At 37.5% G+C, this 17,685-nt stretch overlaps 2 protein-coding genes across 7 annotated transcripts in view; one reads left to right on the forward strand and one right to left on the reverse strand.

The window, feature by feature from the left end:
• CACNA2D3 (calcium voltage-gated channel auxiliary subunit alpha2delta 3) overlaps window positions 1-17,685 on the forward strand; it is a 396,804-nt gene that overhangs the window by 321,136 nt on the left and 57,983 nt on the right. The window lies entirely within an intron of this gene.
• LRTM1 (leucine rich repeats and transmembrane domains 1) lies at window positions 2,829-10,524 on the reverse strand. Its single transcript, XM_019280438.3, has 3 exons — window positions 10,104-10,524; window positions 8,034-8,630; window positions 2,829-5,252 (listed from the first exon to the last, which is right to left on the reverse strand). Exons 1-3 carry the CDS (start codon window positions 10,108-10,110, stop codon window positions 4,819-4,821), a joined length of 1,038 nt encoding a protein of 345 aa, XP_019135983.1. The 5' UTR covers window positions 10,111-10,524; the 3' UTR covers window positions 2,829-4,818.

A 17,685-nucleotide genomic window follows, 5' to 3' on the forward strand; every position in this document is an offset into this window, starting at 1 on the left:
GGAAGGTGTGGAGAGAGGTAAACTCCTCCCCAGAATGCTTTGGAGCATATGGTGTAAGTCCTGTCCCTTTCTTTTGGCTGAACAGGGAAGCTGAAATTAGTGACATATTCACAATGCAGACATTTACATTCATTTCCATTTGCTCTCAGTTCATTTCACCATACAGAATCAGCGTGTGGAACAGTTGAATAGTGGTTTTGGTTTTTTTGAGGTAGTTTTCTGCTAGTGTTGATAATTTAACCTCTATTTATCTAATTCTTGGCTGTCCTCACCACTTGTTCTTAGAGAATCCAGGACTTTGACAGATGTATTACAAGAGTATCCCAACACGTTTAGTATCAATATGTGTAGTAAATGGCACAGAGCGTCTGCTCTTTGCTTCTGCACTTCTGCCTTGCTGTGGGGATTTGTTGGTTGGTTGGTTGGGTTTAATACTATGTAATTTGTGGAGGAGGAAGATCCTTGTGATCTAATACCAACCAGATTCCAGGGGCATTTTGCTAAATAATTCTGCTGCCAGCAAAACAAATCCCCGATTGCAGAACAAGGCAGCAGATGAGCTGTTGGGTCCTTTGGATAGCTTCAAATAATGTTGTGCAAGGATGAAGCTGCAATCATATACATGATTAAATTGCTATCATTTTAAGTACTGAGGATTGACTAATTTATTTTCCCTCCAGTAGACTACATTTCCAAATATTAACAGTGTTTTCTCATGTGTTGTATCTTGAAATGAGGATGACAGCCTTTGCAAAACAGTTGAGCACATAGAGTACATAGCCCTAAAACATTGAGGGATCCCTCTTCAATCAGTACGAGAGAGCAACCACAGCTTCCACTGGAGAGAGATATGAAGTTTGTAGTTGTTGGTTTCTTTATTATGGCCTTCTAATTCCTACACTTTCTCCCCTTTTGTGCTTTATTGTGACTGGTGTTGCTGCCTGTTTCCCCCCTGATCTGGGGAACATTCAGCCACATTTCAGGTAATATAAACTCAGGACATACCAAGACTCTGAAGATTGTTGTTACTGTGCCACTTTTGGCCAAATTAAAAGATCCAGGTTGTAAAAGTAGGCATCCTTTCTGGATGCTTGACTAAAGCCTGTGTGTCCTTGTCTCCTGGACAGCAAAGGTAGATTGTTGTAATGGTCATTATTTTCCTGTTAATTGCTAATGATAGAAAAGCTATGTGTAGTGTCACTAATTGTGCTACTTTGATATTCAAGAAGAGGGATCCATATTTTGTTAGGACATTGTATTACTAGAGAATAATGAAGCTGACTTTTGACTTTTTGCAAGCTCTGAATGGAAAGACAAATATGGCAAGCAATTATGTTTCAGTTTAAACTTCATGTCTCTCAATATAAATGCTATTGGTCATTTTCTGTAAAGAACATGGGTGTACTGTAGTATTCAATTTTTGTCCTAAAATGAAATTTTAGAAAGTTTTTCTGGAACAAAACAATATAGCAAGCCTATATATGAAAGACAGGAATGCAGCAATATATGTGCTTTCCCTGTCTTTACAAATGCCTTGCAGACTAGTGCGTCCTCATATTTTGTTGACTTTGAGGGGGAAGAGTGTTTTTCACAGAGATTAGAAAAAAAATACTGTGCTTACTTTAATACTCTCATGAGATTGATGGAAGGACAACAAAGCTTTCTCAGGAACATTTATCTGAAAAATAAATCTGTGCAGACAAATAATTTCAGTGGCAGATGTCCATTGCTAAGCTTTATAAATTAAGGGCAGTACTGTGGGGATTCCCTATATTCAGTCTTCCACTTGTTGTCAATAATTTTTATAGAAAACAAATTGTGGCTTTTATCTCTGTTTTTCAGTAATTGAGAATTCTGTTTCCTCTGCTGAAAAATAAATATTTTACCTTTATTAAGTAATTGAATCAATACTTTTCTCTGTTCCTTTTCTGCTATTACCTTATCATCAGAAATGACTGGAATTTGTTAATTGCAAACAATTTTACCATGGTAACCGTGATACACAGTCTTATAAACCTTAAATGAAAAATTTCCCTGGGATTTTTGGGGTGGTTTTTTTTTTTTCCTTTGGCAAACAGCAAGTTAGAAAGTATAGAATTAGATTTTGTATGGATTGGCTCGCTCTGTTCCCACAGCAGAGGGAACTAATGGAAATATTTAATACTTTGCTTTCTGGCAGAACTCTATATCAATTTACAGCCTTGTGTGTGCATGAAAATCCCTAAAGCATCTTCAATGTGACTCAGAATGAGTTTCTTTAAATGTTGTTGTGCCCTTCATTGGCTCTTCCTCACCTTTTTCTTTTTTCCTTCTTCTTCTTTTATTTTTTTTTTAAATTTATATATGAATAATGATACAATGAGGAAAGCCTGGAAGGTTTTTGGTGCTACGACTGTTTTTTTAAGGACTAGGAAGATGTTCTGGGTTATTCCTGACTAGGAAATATCAAGTCAATTCTTGTTTTTCTTTTGCTTGAAAATATCAGAAGTGTGAAGTGACTTGTGATGGGAGCTGCGCTGCTGTGTCTGAGCCTGTTAGAAACACTGTGGGTGAAATCTCTCTCGAGGCTGAAGGTTTATTAACTTCCCTCTCACAATCTACACTTTGAGTACAACTGCGCTCAGTTTAGGTTGTCACTGTGGAAAGACAGTGATTTGGCATGGCCCCAAACTCATTTTTGGGCCCATGGGCAACAAGATCCAATCCTGTTTTACTTCAGTCTTCTGTATCTGAAAAACTGTGTTTTGCTTTGCAAAATATTATGGCAGTAAGTGGATAAAAGAGTAAAAAATGTAGATTGACATATTTAAATGACTTAGTTCTGAAAGTAGATTAGATTATTCATTAAGCTTCACCAAATATTTACAAGGAAAAAAAAGTAAACATCAAGAGATCAAAGAGCCTGAATACAAATATTCTACATATTAGGATATTGTAAAAAATATAAATATTCTAAAAATGTTGTGCTGATGATGTCTCAGCTGAAGCAATGTGCCTAGTCTAGGGTACAGCATTTTAAACAAAATGTAAAGAACTGAAAATGTTCCAGGGAATGCAGAAGGAAAAAAAGTTTGGAGAATGTGGTCTTGCAGGAAGAATTTGAAACAGCTTGGTTTATTTAGTTCAGGACAGAGAAGAATGAACAGAGCCTAATAATGATATGAAGTACTTAGCAGTTGAAAAAAAAAAAAAGAAAAAAAAGAACAGACAGTAATTGATTGTTTTCAATGTCTGCTAGATTTAGATTAAGACTGAGATGCTTAATTTTCTCTGGACATGAAAGCAACTGCAGATGCAGGAATGAGCTTTAATATTTGGGTTGCAATTATTACTAAGTAGATAAGAGCAGGGGTTAGGTGACTCCTGCCATAGAGCCCATTACTCAGTTGAGGCTGTTATTGGAACAGCTACAGAGCTTGATCTCGGAATCCATCTGTTGGAAGGAGAGTGCAGGTCTCCAAATGCCACAACACAGCTTCCCCTTTCCCTTACTGCAGATTGTTCCATGGACTTTTTCCTCAAGACTATAAAAATTGGTGATTTCTGCATTGGCTACCTGGACAGGTCTTTATCCCCGTCACTGGAGAGAGTTAGGGGACACATGAGACATCTGTTCAAAATAGCCAAAAATTTATTTTATCTAGTCTTGGGAAAGGTGAATGGAGTTCTTGATCTCTGTTGGTTGCCTTAAAATAATTTCTAAGAACCATTAAAAGACCTACCTCTGCACACTCAAAATATTCTTTGAATTCTAAACTTATGATATTCAAATGGTTCTGGCCCTGATTTCCTCTGACGGCAAAACAGCTCTGCAGAGAGTAAGGATGGACCCTTGAGTGAATCCAGCTGAATGTTCCCTCTGTGAGGGAGGATGTGTAAACATGCAACTACATTATCCTCCTACTGAAGGGCAGCACTGTGATGGGAGCTGCATCTGCAGTCATGGCATTTGCAAAATGGGGCACTTTGTGTGAGGATTTGGGAATAAGTGGCTACAGAAAAGTGTGTAGCAAGCCTGTAGCCAGAAGGATATCAGGTAGTGTCTTCAGATATGCTCTGTGTAATCCTTTCAGGGCCTCTATCCAAAGCAGTGTAGCATTTCTTCCTTCAGCATTTTCTCAGCTCTCTTCTTTCTTCCCTACTAAGTAATTAAAAAATTATATACAGTAGTTAACAAGGTGCTTCCTACTTTCTAAATTAGGAAATGAATGGAATGTTTAATTGCCACTTCCTAGGATACATTGGAAGATTGAAAATACATTTTTGGAAATGCTTTTAACACATTTATGTTATCAGGGGCAGTGCATAGACTGGCTGGTCTGAAAATTGCTTGTGAATTGTGTACATCTTAGATAGTAATTTGTACTCTCTAATTTAAGAGAGTACAAATTTAGATAAACTAATTTAGATGACTCTTTTCTATTTTTCTTTGCAGAACATCACTCCTGTCAGCCACTGACTGTAGGTGCACCATAGGTCATATCTTGGTCTAATACTGCATCAAGAATTAGTAAAGGCTGGTAAAACACTTTAAAGTGGCTACATCATGATTTCGTGATCTCAAACGCTCAGCCCTAGATAGTGGTTTTGGAATACACATGCATAAAATATAAATAAACTTATGTTCTATATAAAGTCTTAGTAGATATTCCAAGCAATATATATATATTTACATTTTTAAAAGTATGAAAAAGGAAAAAAAAAAAAAAGAGAGACAGAAGAACCCCAGTAAGTTCTATTAAAACAATGCTATTTAGATTCCAGGCTTTTCAACTGCGGTGAGGGCTTTATTTTCAAGAAGCCAAAGACAGAAGCAACTCAAGCCAAGGAAGTCTCAAAAGGCTCTTTTTCCTCGGGAATCCCAGGCTGCCTGACCGGGGCCAAATGTTCTTTGTGGCATTTGGCCGTAATTGCAGCATAAGCACAGCCATAAACAGCAGCTGCCAGCATCATCAGACACACGATTCCACACACGACCCCGGTGATGACCACGGTGGCGATGGCGTGGCGCAAGCTGATGGGCCTTGGCTTGGGCTTGGGCTCGCAGCTGGCACGGCCACTGTCCCCAAACTCAGCGTGGTGGCTGTGCTTCAGTGAGCTCCGGTGCTCGAAGCCGTGGTGGTGGCTGCTGGCCAGGGGCACGTGAGCTGTCCTCAGAGGACAGGCCCCAAAGAGCTCGTAGGGAACTTTGAGGAGGTCCTTCCCCTTCCGAATCCCTGGCGCTGAGCAGATAATGCCATCGCTTATTCCTCCTGGAAGAAAAGAAATTGTCTCAATATTTGACAGTTTCAGAATTACTTTAATGTAAAATTAACATTAGCCTGAAGTAAATTTATCATCAGTTTCAACTTCATACTTTTAAAGATTTGTAACTATATTTTAAATGCTTTTGTTCATTTAGGTGAGTGGTGAGATTATTACACTTCAAAACTCACATAAGAGCATTTTCAAGAAGCAGTTCATCAGGAATTAGGTTATCTATGTTTTTACAGGTGTGAGAGTGAAAAACAATGGTGGTAGAAAAAGAAGAACTGTCATAGATAAACAAAGAGGTATTGTTGACAGCAAATTCAGTTTGTTCAAATTCCTACCACTGCTAACTTTTATAGAGAGAAATGGAAACCATGTATTTAGAAAACATTTTGCACTTGATTGAAATATCCCATGAAATCATCATTGTTCTGACATCATACGTTAATTGTAGCAGGGCAAAGAGAAAGCTCAGTAAATTGTACGTATCCATGAGTGGTCTTTTGAAGCAAGGCTTGCAGGAAGAAAATATACAGAGGTATAAAGGAGTTGAGATTAATCAATCTATTACTCTGCTGGATTTCAAGATTGCTTAGAGCCAGCTTCCCAAAGGAGGTTTTTAGTACAATGGGAAGAGAAGCAGGAATCCACAGGCCTGGTAAATCACATGGTTGTTCCTCAGTGTGTAGGGGAAAATACACCAAACATAGCCTTTCGGGTACCTGACTAGTCAGAGCACAGGGCTTTAGGGGTGTGGTGTGTCAAGGAGTCCACAAGGCCAAAATCAATGTTTACATATTTTAAAATATTAACTAATCAAATCAACTGAATTTTCTTTCTCTTCTCTATCCAAAATAATTCACCTTTCAGCTAAATCCCGGCACAGAAATTTTCATCCTGAAAAGACTTTGAGGGAGTAGTGGATACAGACAGAGCCAAGCTGAAATCTGGAGACTACTCCACAAATAATGTTGACATTCCAAGACAGATTTGAGCATAGCAGGTCTCTTGGCCTTTAACAGTGAAACCCGAAGCATGGTTCCAGACATCTTCAATGTGTTGTTTTGAATATGGATATAGATAAAACCTCCAAATCCTTCAACTCTTATTGTTTCATGGTTTTAAGTAACTAAATGTGTGTGCTTGGAATAGAACCCTGGTGTTCCTCCTGAACTGAAGCATTCTCTGCAATTTTCTGTGAGTATGCATGAAATGTCAGTTGTCTGAGATGGATTCAGCTAACAATACTCAAATATTTTGGACTTATATTGCTTTGTTATGACATGCAAGAAATACCTGCAGCCACTCAAAAGTTTCATCATATGTGTGTCATATGAGTAGTGGGAAACATCAATGTGCAATTTAACTAATTTTTTTCATGTGATTCAGGCGAGTAATTTTAGGGAAATACAAACACAGAACAGAACATAGTACTTGGGCTTTCTTTAAAGCTTGTTGCTAAAATGAATTTGTAAGTTCCATGTCACTTCATTTAATTAATCTGTACAATGTTCAGTAAGATGGAAGGGCATCACTGAACAACATTGTTTTTTGAAATAAATGACATTATTTATGCTGCTGGCAGAGTAAATAAGACAATCTGATATGTTTATCTTGGATCATTACATTCTTCTGCACAGAGAAGTCAACCCCTGCTGAATTTCCAGCATAATAGAAAACCTGTGGTAAAATGATATTTTACCTGTTAAAGTTATTAAGATTTTATTGTTAACCTTTTGTCTTTTCTGAAAGGTGGCTTATAGTAGTGAATTTACCTCACCCAAAGATTACTCCAGGACTAATTGTGTCCCTGCATGGCCAGTATGGTTTTCCAGCTGGCCTGCAAAGTTCTGATCCCTGCAAAAGGCAGTCCATCAGTCGTAGGCCACACGGATCATCTCCACATCTCCTCTGCTGCAACAGGCTCCACACCACTTTGGTACACAGACAGGTAATCAGTAGTTTGGTCACATGCAAGCATCAAAGCCTGATTTAGAAAAAAGAAAATTGCCCTGCTGTTTCGAATTCTCAGTCTGAATATACCTCCTGGGAGAAATAAATTAATTTCTTTTTATACTTAATTCCTTTAGAATTAAATCATGTTATCTTTCTCACAGCATAACTCATGAATATATTTAAAACCAGCTGTGACCAAAATACTGAGACTACTAATTATAAATTTCACTTTTGCATATGTGATGCCATTAGACATTTCTGTCAGGAAATTGCCAATGAATTGAGTACCTCCTCTGGTTAACAACAAATTAGGAAGTGATACTAGTTATTCTGAAAATATTAAAGTGATAATTGATAGAAAAACAAGAATCCTGAGTTCTCTAAAGTTTAATCAGTGCGGATATCTGTCTTGTTGTTTGCCATCATGCAACAGGTAAAAAGCTTTTAAACAGCAGGTTGGTTTCCAGCAAAAAAGTATTAGTAGAATTAAAACAAGGGTACGTGCAAAAGTGTACTTGTTTTATATATAGAAGTGGGTATATATGAATTCACACACTACAGAACACACCTGTACCTGCTGTATGGTTGTGTGTGTGTCCTTGCTCTTTCTCTGGGCACTAATATGAAGCCCCTCTCTGATTCCAGTTTGTCACCTGTGTTTATAGAAGCACTTACATTCTGACCTATGCATAAGAATAGTTTACTGTGTTTGTTTGAGGAAGTGACCTACGGTGTGAGGTAAATTTTTAAGCCATAGAAGTGAAGATCAGTTAGATGCTGGGTAAATGTTCTCATGTACACTAGATGTAATGAGAAAAATTCCTTACCTCTGTATAGAAAACTCTCCAGCCACAGTTTCAGGCCAAAGATATTACAATTGCATTGCCAGGGATTATCTTTGAAGAGAACCACTTTCAGGTTTGGAAGTGACTCCAGCAGAATTCTTTCCATTTTCTGAAGTTTGTTATGCTTCACAGAGAGCAATGTTATATTCCCTGTGCTGTTTCCAAACGTCTCAGGCAAACGAATAATGCTGTTGGATGACAAGTCCAGTTCTTTTAGGTGAGGGAGGAAACTGAAAGTCTTGTTTTCTATATAATGCATCAAATTTCTGGTTAGGTTTAAAACCTGCAGATATCGTAGTTTTTGGAAAGCACCAGGTGCCACACTTGAGAGAGAATTATTGGACAAGTCTAAGATTTTGAGCAGTGGTGTTGCAGTGAATGCATTTTGGTTGATTCTCCAGATACGGTTATTCTGCAACTGTAGTATCTGAATTTCAGGAGGTAAATGGGCAGGAATTTCAGTAAATCCTCTATTCTTGCAGTCTGCAGTCTTTGAAGCTGTGTGGCAGAGGCATTTGTTGGGGCAGCCATGAGCTGTGCGTGCCAAGGAGATGACACTCCAAACCAGAAGCCAGTTACCTGTGTCACAAGTGAAAGAAGATTTAAAATTAGTTTAAAATGTTTGGGTTTTGGCAATATACAGGCCACAAACACAGCCAGAAGGTACACAGCTCTTTATAATGATAAACATTAATGTAGATACCACAGAGTGAATTTCTTTTATAATAAATTAGTAAATTACAGATACTGTTGAGGTACTTCTGTAATGCAGAATGAAGATAATGCTACCATAGTCTTAAAATGAAGTACTTCCCATAGCTTTATCTTAAGTACAAATGGTTTTCAGGAGGAATTGCCATCCGCAGAGCAGTGATGTTTGAAGGGAATGTGACAGTTTCTAAAATTATTAAATTGAAATGTCTCTCTTTCTGTGGGATTAACAACTTTAAGACATCCTTTGTCAGAAGAATTACAAGCAGAACTTCTATTTTACTAATATTACTGCCTAGAAGAACTGAGTCAATGTACCATCAAAAGAATTACAAGCTTCACAGACATAGCTATAAAAGCTATTAGCAGTACCTTTTTAGCAATCCAGATTCTGTAAGTTTCTCCTTTAAAATATCTGTTTATTCTTTTTGCTTTAATTCCCTTCTCTGCATGCCAGCTGTACTTCCCATAGATACAGGTTTCTACACAATCAACAGACATTTATCAACAAGATTCTGAAAATATAAATTAGCTGACAGGAGTCTAATTAGTTACTTAGTAATATTTAGTATTTATAATTATCTGCTACTCCCTGATGTTCAGGTGGTTTTAACTGAAAAAAAATAATATTTTTTACCTTTTATGTCTTGCTAATCTTTTATCTTTTATGTCTTGAAAACAAGGTACTACGTAAAAGCTATGCTTATATAAGCTGTGCTTATATGCATATAATGAATTTTTTTTTTAATTGGATGGTGTTGAATAATTAGATTTTCTTTGACTAGAGAGAGTCAGAATGATGAATCCTCTTATAACATTGCTTTTGAGATGCCTGAAATAATTTTTACTATTTTCTTTTTCAAAATGCAAAACATTTTTAGTTAGTTGTTACTTGAAACCTTTGGAAAATAAAGTACTTGCTGTTTATTGACTTACAGAGATTGAATGTGAATTACTGACAGTGAATACCATATTGATGGAATAATGTATGATTATAGTATGAAATATGATAAATGCATAAAAGAAAGTTGTATTTTGAGACTACAGTCTAAGGCACAAGCTGTTCTATAATTTTCACTCAGAAATGAAATATTTATATTAAAATTATACATAACCTTCTGCAATACTGACTTTTGCATCATAGAATTCACTTGAAAGAATCCAGCATTCCTGCAAGCAAGGTAAGCAATACTTTCAGTTCATTACACTGTTCTGCAACAGTTGGCTTCAGAAACTGAGGCACAGCTTCCAATGTAGAGGTAAAATAAACACTTGCTTGGCAAGGAAATGCTTCTCAAACAGAAAAATGGCATTATTAATCTGAATGGTTCAGTATCTCACCTTTCATTCTGCTTTGTTTGTTCTTCCCCTGGCAGAAGATTCAGTTCAGATTTCTGATGTAGAACAGTAACAGACACTGTTCTGATTCCCACTTCAGATCTGTAATGTGCTCATCCAGCTTCCTTTTTTTGAGTTTTTTTTCAGGTGGTATCTGTGACTTATGTAAAAGTTTCTACTCAGTTATTCTATCAGCCTTTGATATTTTTCTTAATCACAATCTTCTCCCCCTCTCCCTCCTTTATGACTCTCAGAGACTAACTCTGCCTCTTAATCACTCAACAAGGCTTGCAAGCAGCGTCTGTCCAGCTCTGACTGGACAGCTGTAACGTACAAATAATGACCTGAGAGCGTCGCCTCTTCAATATATTTAATCTCCAACAAAAGCAAAGCACAAAAATAAAGCTGCCTTTTTTATATCCAGCATGGTTTCTGAATTCTGCTGGATTATTAGCCGGGCTGTGTCAATTTTTGCAAGATCTGAACATGGATTTTGATTATCCTGGGCTGTGACTGGAGGCAGTGGAGTGTATAATATCACCACAAATAGTCCTGTGGGTTGATGACATGGTTTTGACAGTGCCCTTGTTTGCTCTTCTAAGCTTATTCATCTGATATCCATTAATTGTGCTGACAGGATTTTATTGCATGGGAATACAGGACTAGTGGCTCCTTCCATGAAAATGGCAGTCATCCTGGTATAGTCACCATGAGTATTGAACAAATTAATTTATTTTCAAAGATATTGGAAAGATGTAGCAGATGATACTGAAATCGTACTTTGTGTGCGTGGTGCCTTGACTTGTTTCTTTGTTATTTCTTCAGTAGAACTCATACTGTGCTATATACACTAATAAAAGGATTAATGACTTGTGACTGTGAAGGAACTCAAAGGTGTTGAAAGGAATGAGAGATCTGGTATATAATTGAGTCTTTCCAGGCTATATGATCACTCCATCTGTGAGCTGTCCTATGGAGAGGGAAGTTGTGCATTCAAAACCTTTCAGACCTAAAATACAGCTTTCTTGTGTACAAATTCTGCTTTTAGGAGCTTTTGAAAAGATCACATAAAGTTCACTTTCTAGCTCAAAATTTGTATGCTATAGGCAATGCTATAAAAGGAGTACTAGAAAAATCAGATCATAAGGTCTAAACTGCTGTTGAAAGCAGGGTCTTTACCAGAGGGTATCCAGTGTCAAGTTGAGACTTTGATATTTCCAGTAACAGAGATTCCATCACTTCTCTGGGCAACCTTCTCCAACGTGTTACTGTCCTCAGAATCAATATTTTTTTCTTGCATCCAGTTAGTGTTTTCCTTGGAGCAGCTGGTGTCCTTCACCTCTTGTCCTGTCACTGTGAGTCCTTGTGAAAAGAGTAACCTCATCTTCTCCATAGGTACCTTTTGGTTTCCAAAAGTCTGTGCTGAGCTCTCTGCCCCCTTGGCTCACAGGGGAGAGCTGTGCCTGTCAGTATCATGTGCTTCTCTCAGTTGTTTCTGACACCGGTCAGGATACCCAAAGGAACAGTGGATACTTGTGAACAGTGAAGGAGAACGTAGGAAAACTGTCATTCTGTAGTGTAAACATGATTGTTCATCTTGAGGATCCCAGGATTACTGCTGTGAGTGGCAGACCTTACTACCCTTGACATTGTCCTGATAAGGGATAAGGCCTGGGATTTAGTGTAGAGGAACACTACAGATGAAGATAACCTGGTTCCACAGTCATCCTGGTTAACCCCAACTTTACAAAAAAGGGGAGAGAAGCTTAAAGATCATCTGTACTGTACTTTAAGTTAATGTCAGGTTAAGGCAAAAAGCTTTTTTAACTTTTGTAGCTTGATACATTTATTTGCTATTTCAATGACACATCTTAAATAATACCTGTGAATCATTTTAGTGAAGACACAACTAAATATAAAAAAGGGCTGTTATAAAATAGCATCTTCCTTAGAAGTTGTAGCCACCTTAGCTATGGATACTCTTGCAAAGAATAAAGTTAGGTCAGGTACTGGTTGCTTGAGATGACATCCCTCTCCCCTTGCAGTATCTCATCCCTTGTATCAGTGGCAGCTTTTTTCATGACTCTTGATTATGTTGCAGGAGGTAATAGCTATTAGATCATTGTTTTGTTGTAAGATGTTTTTAAATTCTGTTTGGTATCTATAATTTTATTTTGACTTATGAATTCAAAATGTTTCTTTTTTAAGTTATTTTTCCATTTTAACTAATATTTGCTGACCAGATGGGTATGCAAGATCCCACTGCAGTTTATTTCATGTAACAGTGGGCTTAAAGAATGTGTTTTATCTGACTCTCCTGTTTTAGGTAAGTCTTCGCAACTATAATTGTATTATTTTTAGTATGCACCCTGTTTCAGAGATGTTCATAGGAGAAGGTCACTAAAGTTAAGCACTGTGGGAGGTTCAGTTCCAGCAATAATGCAGAATCATGAATAAGAAGTTACTACTTTTTAAAAAAATCTTCATGCTGGGTTCAGATTTGGAAACATATGATTAAATCTATCAATTTGCTTTTCATGTAGATGTGGCTATTTTTTCCCTATATTGAGAACTCTGAATGAACATGTTTTGTAAACAGAAGTTTCCCCAACCTATAATCCATGTCCCATTCCTATTTATTCAGAATAATACTTTGGTTGTGACAGAGAAGTCTGATGTGGTGAAAATTATAGTCATGTCACAGGTAGAGATTTGCCAGAAACAGGATAACCATGAAACCTACTCTACTTCTGGCCTTTTGAACCACCAGCAGGATTCTTTTCAGTTGTCTGATGTGGTGCAGCAACTGTTATTGCAGCCTCTTAAATTAGCCTGTGCCTTGTTGTAGCAAGGTATGTTTCCCATTGCAAATAGCAAGAGAGCTCCATGAACTAATATCTGATCCCTGTTGGCTGAGGGGGGGCAGGTCTGTCTTTGCTTTGCCAGCAAGCTCTTTGTTGCAGCAATTACTGCCATCTGCTTTAAAGGAGTTGTATGTGTAAGAATCATCTCTTTTACAAAAGAGCATCATGTTAATTAAACTCTAGCAGAATGGAAACAATTTAAATATTTCAAATATTTAAAAGCTACAGGATTTGGATTCCACTGCGTTGTATATCGAGTCCAGGCAGACATGATTATATTAAAAAATGTTCCCAAGACCACAGCAGACAAATCCTATACATACTCTTTATTAGATTTATTTTCCTTATGCTTTTAAATGGGAAGGAATTAAAACTGAGATACTTTCAGGGAAATGGCATGTGCTTTCTCTTTGCTAATGTGTGTCTTCAGATTGGTAAAACACCTAAGCTCTTGCTCAAGACCCTAGATGGAACTTCGGGCAATGCAAACTCCTCTTCATTTTGTTCAGGACAAATAAAAAATTCATATTTGTTGGTGAAACAGCCCATACCTCTGTTTGTTAAAATTCTTCCCCTTTAACTGGCACTAAAAAAGTACAGTAGTGCATGGTGGAGAAAGGTTGTGCTCTTTCCCATGAGTCAGAATGTAGTGCAAACAAAGGTGACAGAGCCAAAGAGACCCTGGAGTTCCCCATGCTTTTCTGTTTACAAGGGCATTCCTTGTTCTCTGAGAGCTCAGGGCTCCCTCAACTTTTTCCTGGCAGGGTACTAGGTTTTCAAAAGTTGACAAATCTTAGAGGAAGGCCCTGGATCCTACTTCTGCCTGCTTTTCACAATAGAAGTGTAAGCCAATGGAGCAAACTAAATTTGACTCGAGGAAGATTTATACCTTAAAAAGCTGGCCGTATTTTCCAGAGAAAACCTGGGCTTACAGGTTTCTTCAGACATCCTTTGCTTAGATAGGATGAGAGGAGAGTAATATCAGCTAGAAATTAATAATATCAAATGCTGGTTATGACACAGCATAAGGAGACACCATTATTTCCATAATTTTCTTTGTGTCTGAGTTGTTATGAGTTAGTTGACGGTGTCCCTTTCAGGAGGGAAGTAACATTGTGCAGCTCTAGAAACAAGAAACCAGTCAGAGAGTTGTGATTTTGTACAGGGGAAGACCCCAGTTTTCTTTTTTCCAGTGGCTTGTTTTGCCTTACTTGGATACATCTGGTACTTGTTTGTGCAGTCTGTAATTAATCTATGAAATGCATTGTTGGAAGTTATCCTTGGGCCAGAAGATTAGTAGGATTCATATATAATCTGGAGCCATAGTTACCTCATGGGGCAAAAAAAAATAATTTAGGAGGGATATAAACTTTCACTCTTAAGGGCTTTAATCAACCACTAATGACACAACTTAATGGAGAAAAACCTTTCCCTGTGGGCAGTTTTTTTCCATAATTGTTATTTATGGGAATTTTTACACCTTCCTCTGACACCTCTAGGAGAGGCCAGTGTATGAGATGTAAAAGTAGATGAGATGAACTGGAACATGCTGCATTCCAGGTGGAGATTTACAGTGGGGGAAGGGATGGCTGGACAGCCTGGCAGTGGCAGGAAGCTGCTGGCTGGGGAGGTGTGAGCTGCTGTGTCCCAAGCCCCATGGGAGAGCCAGGCTGAGCACCTTCTCTGTCTAGGTCAGAAATCAGTTCTTCCCCACACTACTATTCTGATCTGGACTGGAAAATTCTTTCAATATTCATATCCAGGTCTGGATCCAGGTCTGTTCATAATCTATAAACAACTATTTGTGTCAGTCCTTTGTCCGCAGTTTGTTTCTTATTTTTTTTCCTTTTCAAAGAAGTGATGCAAGATTTTCAATCCACTGGGTTGTGCAGTCAGCAATTTATTGTGGTATTACAACTCTAATATAATGCTGTTAGAAGTTAGTGTGGCATGTACTCTTTTCACCATAACTAAATGACAAGAAATATATGAAGGTGAGAAGGCTTAGTTGGAAAATGCTGGAACATCAGCCTTACAGAGTGCTTTGGTAGAAAAATTACCAGGATGGATGCAAAGCCTTCAGAGTGAGGAGAAGCACAGGGAGTAAAGATGCTGGACCTCTTTACCTTGATTGCAAGTTAGATGAAGTTATAGCAAGGATAAGATTAAGTGTCAGCAGAGTATTTGTTCCATTACAAATAGCAGTGGGGGGTGCAGATTCAATTTTCAATCATTTCCTAACTAATGTCAACCACCTGTTATACATGCTGAGCATCTATAGATAGAATGTATCTCTAGTAAGAGTAAATTAATGAACTCATTGTGCCATTACTGCAAATAGAAAAAAGAAATCTCTTGACATCAAGTTAAGAGAAATGAAAGAAATAAAACAGGCGAGAAAAAACACATGTAAAAATAAGGACAGGTGTACTCTTTGCTTTATCTTGACACTTTAGATGCTTTTTGTCCTCTCTGAAGCATGTTAAAATACTACCTATTATTGCTATTTTTCTAGATAGCTTATTCTTCAACAAAGTTTTTTCTAAGCTTTTACTTAGTGATTTTGTTTCCTTTTTATATTTAATGAGAATTTCTGTTCATGGTCACAGCTCACCCTGGACTCAAACGTAAGACCAGAATATAAATCTCCTGTGCATTCAGAGTGGTTGATTTACTAGGGCAGCTCTTGTTAGAATTGGAAGGATTTTTTTGAACAACATCTGTAAAAGGGTTTTGAAATGTTCACAGTGTATGAAGAAATATTTTAAAGTGCAGTAAATGTTTCTTAAACTGCTGCTCACCAATTGTGCTACAACGTAGAACTCCTACTTCATTGATTCCTTTTGTGCTTTTAAGGCAAATTGTAGTAGTTCAGTAAAACTCACTGTTAAATGTTGGGAACTCCTGTGTTTATGGGCTCAAAAGGACTCTTTCTCTTTGCCCTAGTAGTTGCTTGAACACAGAAACTTGCAGAAGCAGTGATGACATTTGCTGCAGTAAAAAATCAAATAGTTAAACCTCTGTAATTCTTGCAACACTTTGGAAATATCCACAGGAGGCTTTTTTGGCTATTTTTTTTTCATTAATTTAGCAAGGTACTAAATAACCTGACATTAAAATTACGCAGCTGATAAACATTAAATACATAATTTTGGTGGATTTAAACAATCAGTAGAAATAGAAGTATTGTGTTGGATTGGGAGCAACGTGGTCAGTAGGTTTGGATTCAGGCTGCGATGAACCATTTCCCTTGGGTGATGTTTTGCTACAAGAGAAAAGAGCTGTAACTCCTGAAAGGATCACAATTGTCATGCAGCAGGTGGAGTGTGAAGGACCAGCTCCACTAAAATGTGCACATTCCCATACTGTGCTCTCCCCAGTACTGGTGTAGCAGCTGTAACCAGCAGAGCTCTGAGCAGGATCGATGAATGTCCCTTTTTGTTGCTTACATTTCACAGGTGGAGTAGGGATATTGTAAACTTTTCCCATATGGCTCCAGTGAGCAAGAGCGACCCAAATACCTTTACCTGCTTCCACTGTTCTTCCTTTCAGTAGCAGATAGGTTTTACAAAGCAGTGCATAGTTTGCTGCTTTTCCAGTCTTTTGTTCTCTCTGGATTTCTGTGTCATCTCTACTGCTTGAACTGCTGCAGCTGCAGGCACCAACAGTCCTCTGACAGCATCCTAGAGATTCCATAGCATGGTGTTATCCTTTTCTCCCCCTCCACTTTTTAATCTGTCAGCAGGTTTTAAACACCAAGGATGTTTTAAAAGTACCTTTTTTCTCCACAGAGTGTTTTAAATGAAGTAACAGGGTAAGTCAGGTATATAGATAGACTTCTCATCCCTCAGGTTTAGTTAGTTCTGCTGTTTTCAGACATGGTAAATCCCTGGGAAACTTAGCTGCTATACAGGATGATGCTTCTGTTTAGAATTTGTAAAATAGGCCACTGAGAGGACTTTTGTTTAAAAAATAAAAAGAAAATACTCTTTCAGAGGGAATTTTATTAATGAGAATTACAATACTGGAAAATCTGCTATAGATTAGTGAAGATCAGTAACAGTGTATCCAAATGGAACTGGTTGGATAATTAGATTCATTTAATAGGTACTGAAATTTAAACCTCTTGATCCCTCTGACGTAAACATAACTCTTAAAAGTTGTGGAACTTGATTCTAAAAGTTTAATGTGGGAGAGAAACACTGGGACAATGACTACAGGTTTCAGATACACTGGGAGGAAACGTATTCAGGAGTTAAACAACAGGCATTCAAATAAAGAAAAAAAATAAGAAAAAGAACAAGCCCCAAAAGTGTAGCTATGACATATAAAAAGAAGCTTTAATAAAACCCTGATTATGTAGGTGTCAGCTTATGTGAGCAGTATTGAAGCAACATGACTGGGATAACCAAGTGACAAGTAGGGGATAGTAAAGACTGAAATCATTAAGGAACATCATGTTTTCGCTATTCTTACACTCTTTTTACCTGTTCTGTATCATGTCTGTTTTGGCTATCTGTTCTTCTGTATGCCTGTTTTGGTTTCTTATTTTCATGCTGAGAATCCCCAAAGATCCTCATTTTACGATTTCTCCTCTCATTAATAGAATTTTTTTTTTCAATACTGATTACAGTTTATAAGGTATATGCAGTGTATGATTGTCTTTTCTTGATTTGGTGAAAAGGAAAATTATTTACCGAGTTTTAACACGTCTTTTAGGA

This window comes from Corvus cornix, chromosome 12 (assembly GCF_000738735.6).
Source record: "Corvus cornix cornix isolate S_Up_H32 chromosome 12, ASM73873v5, whole genome shotgun sequence".
NCBI lineage: Eukaryota > Metazoa > Chordata > Aves > Passeriformes > Corvidae > Corvus > Corvus cornix.

Bases quoted from the DNA above. Each gene is read 5' to 3' on its own strand.
- LRTM1 (XM_019280438.3), bottom strand. The intron at 5,253-8,033 runs GTAAGGAATTTT...CTTTTCTTCCAG, and splicing joins GGAGAGTTTTCTATACAGAG to GAGGAATAAGCGATGGCATT.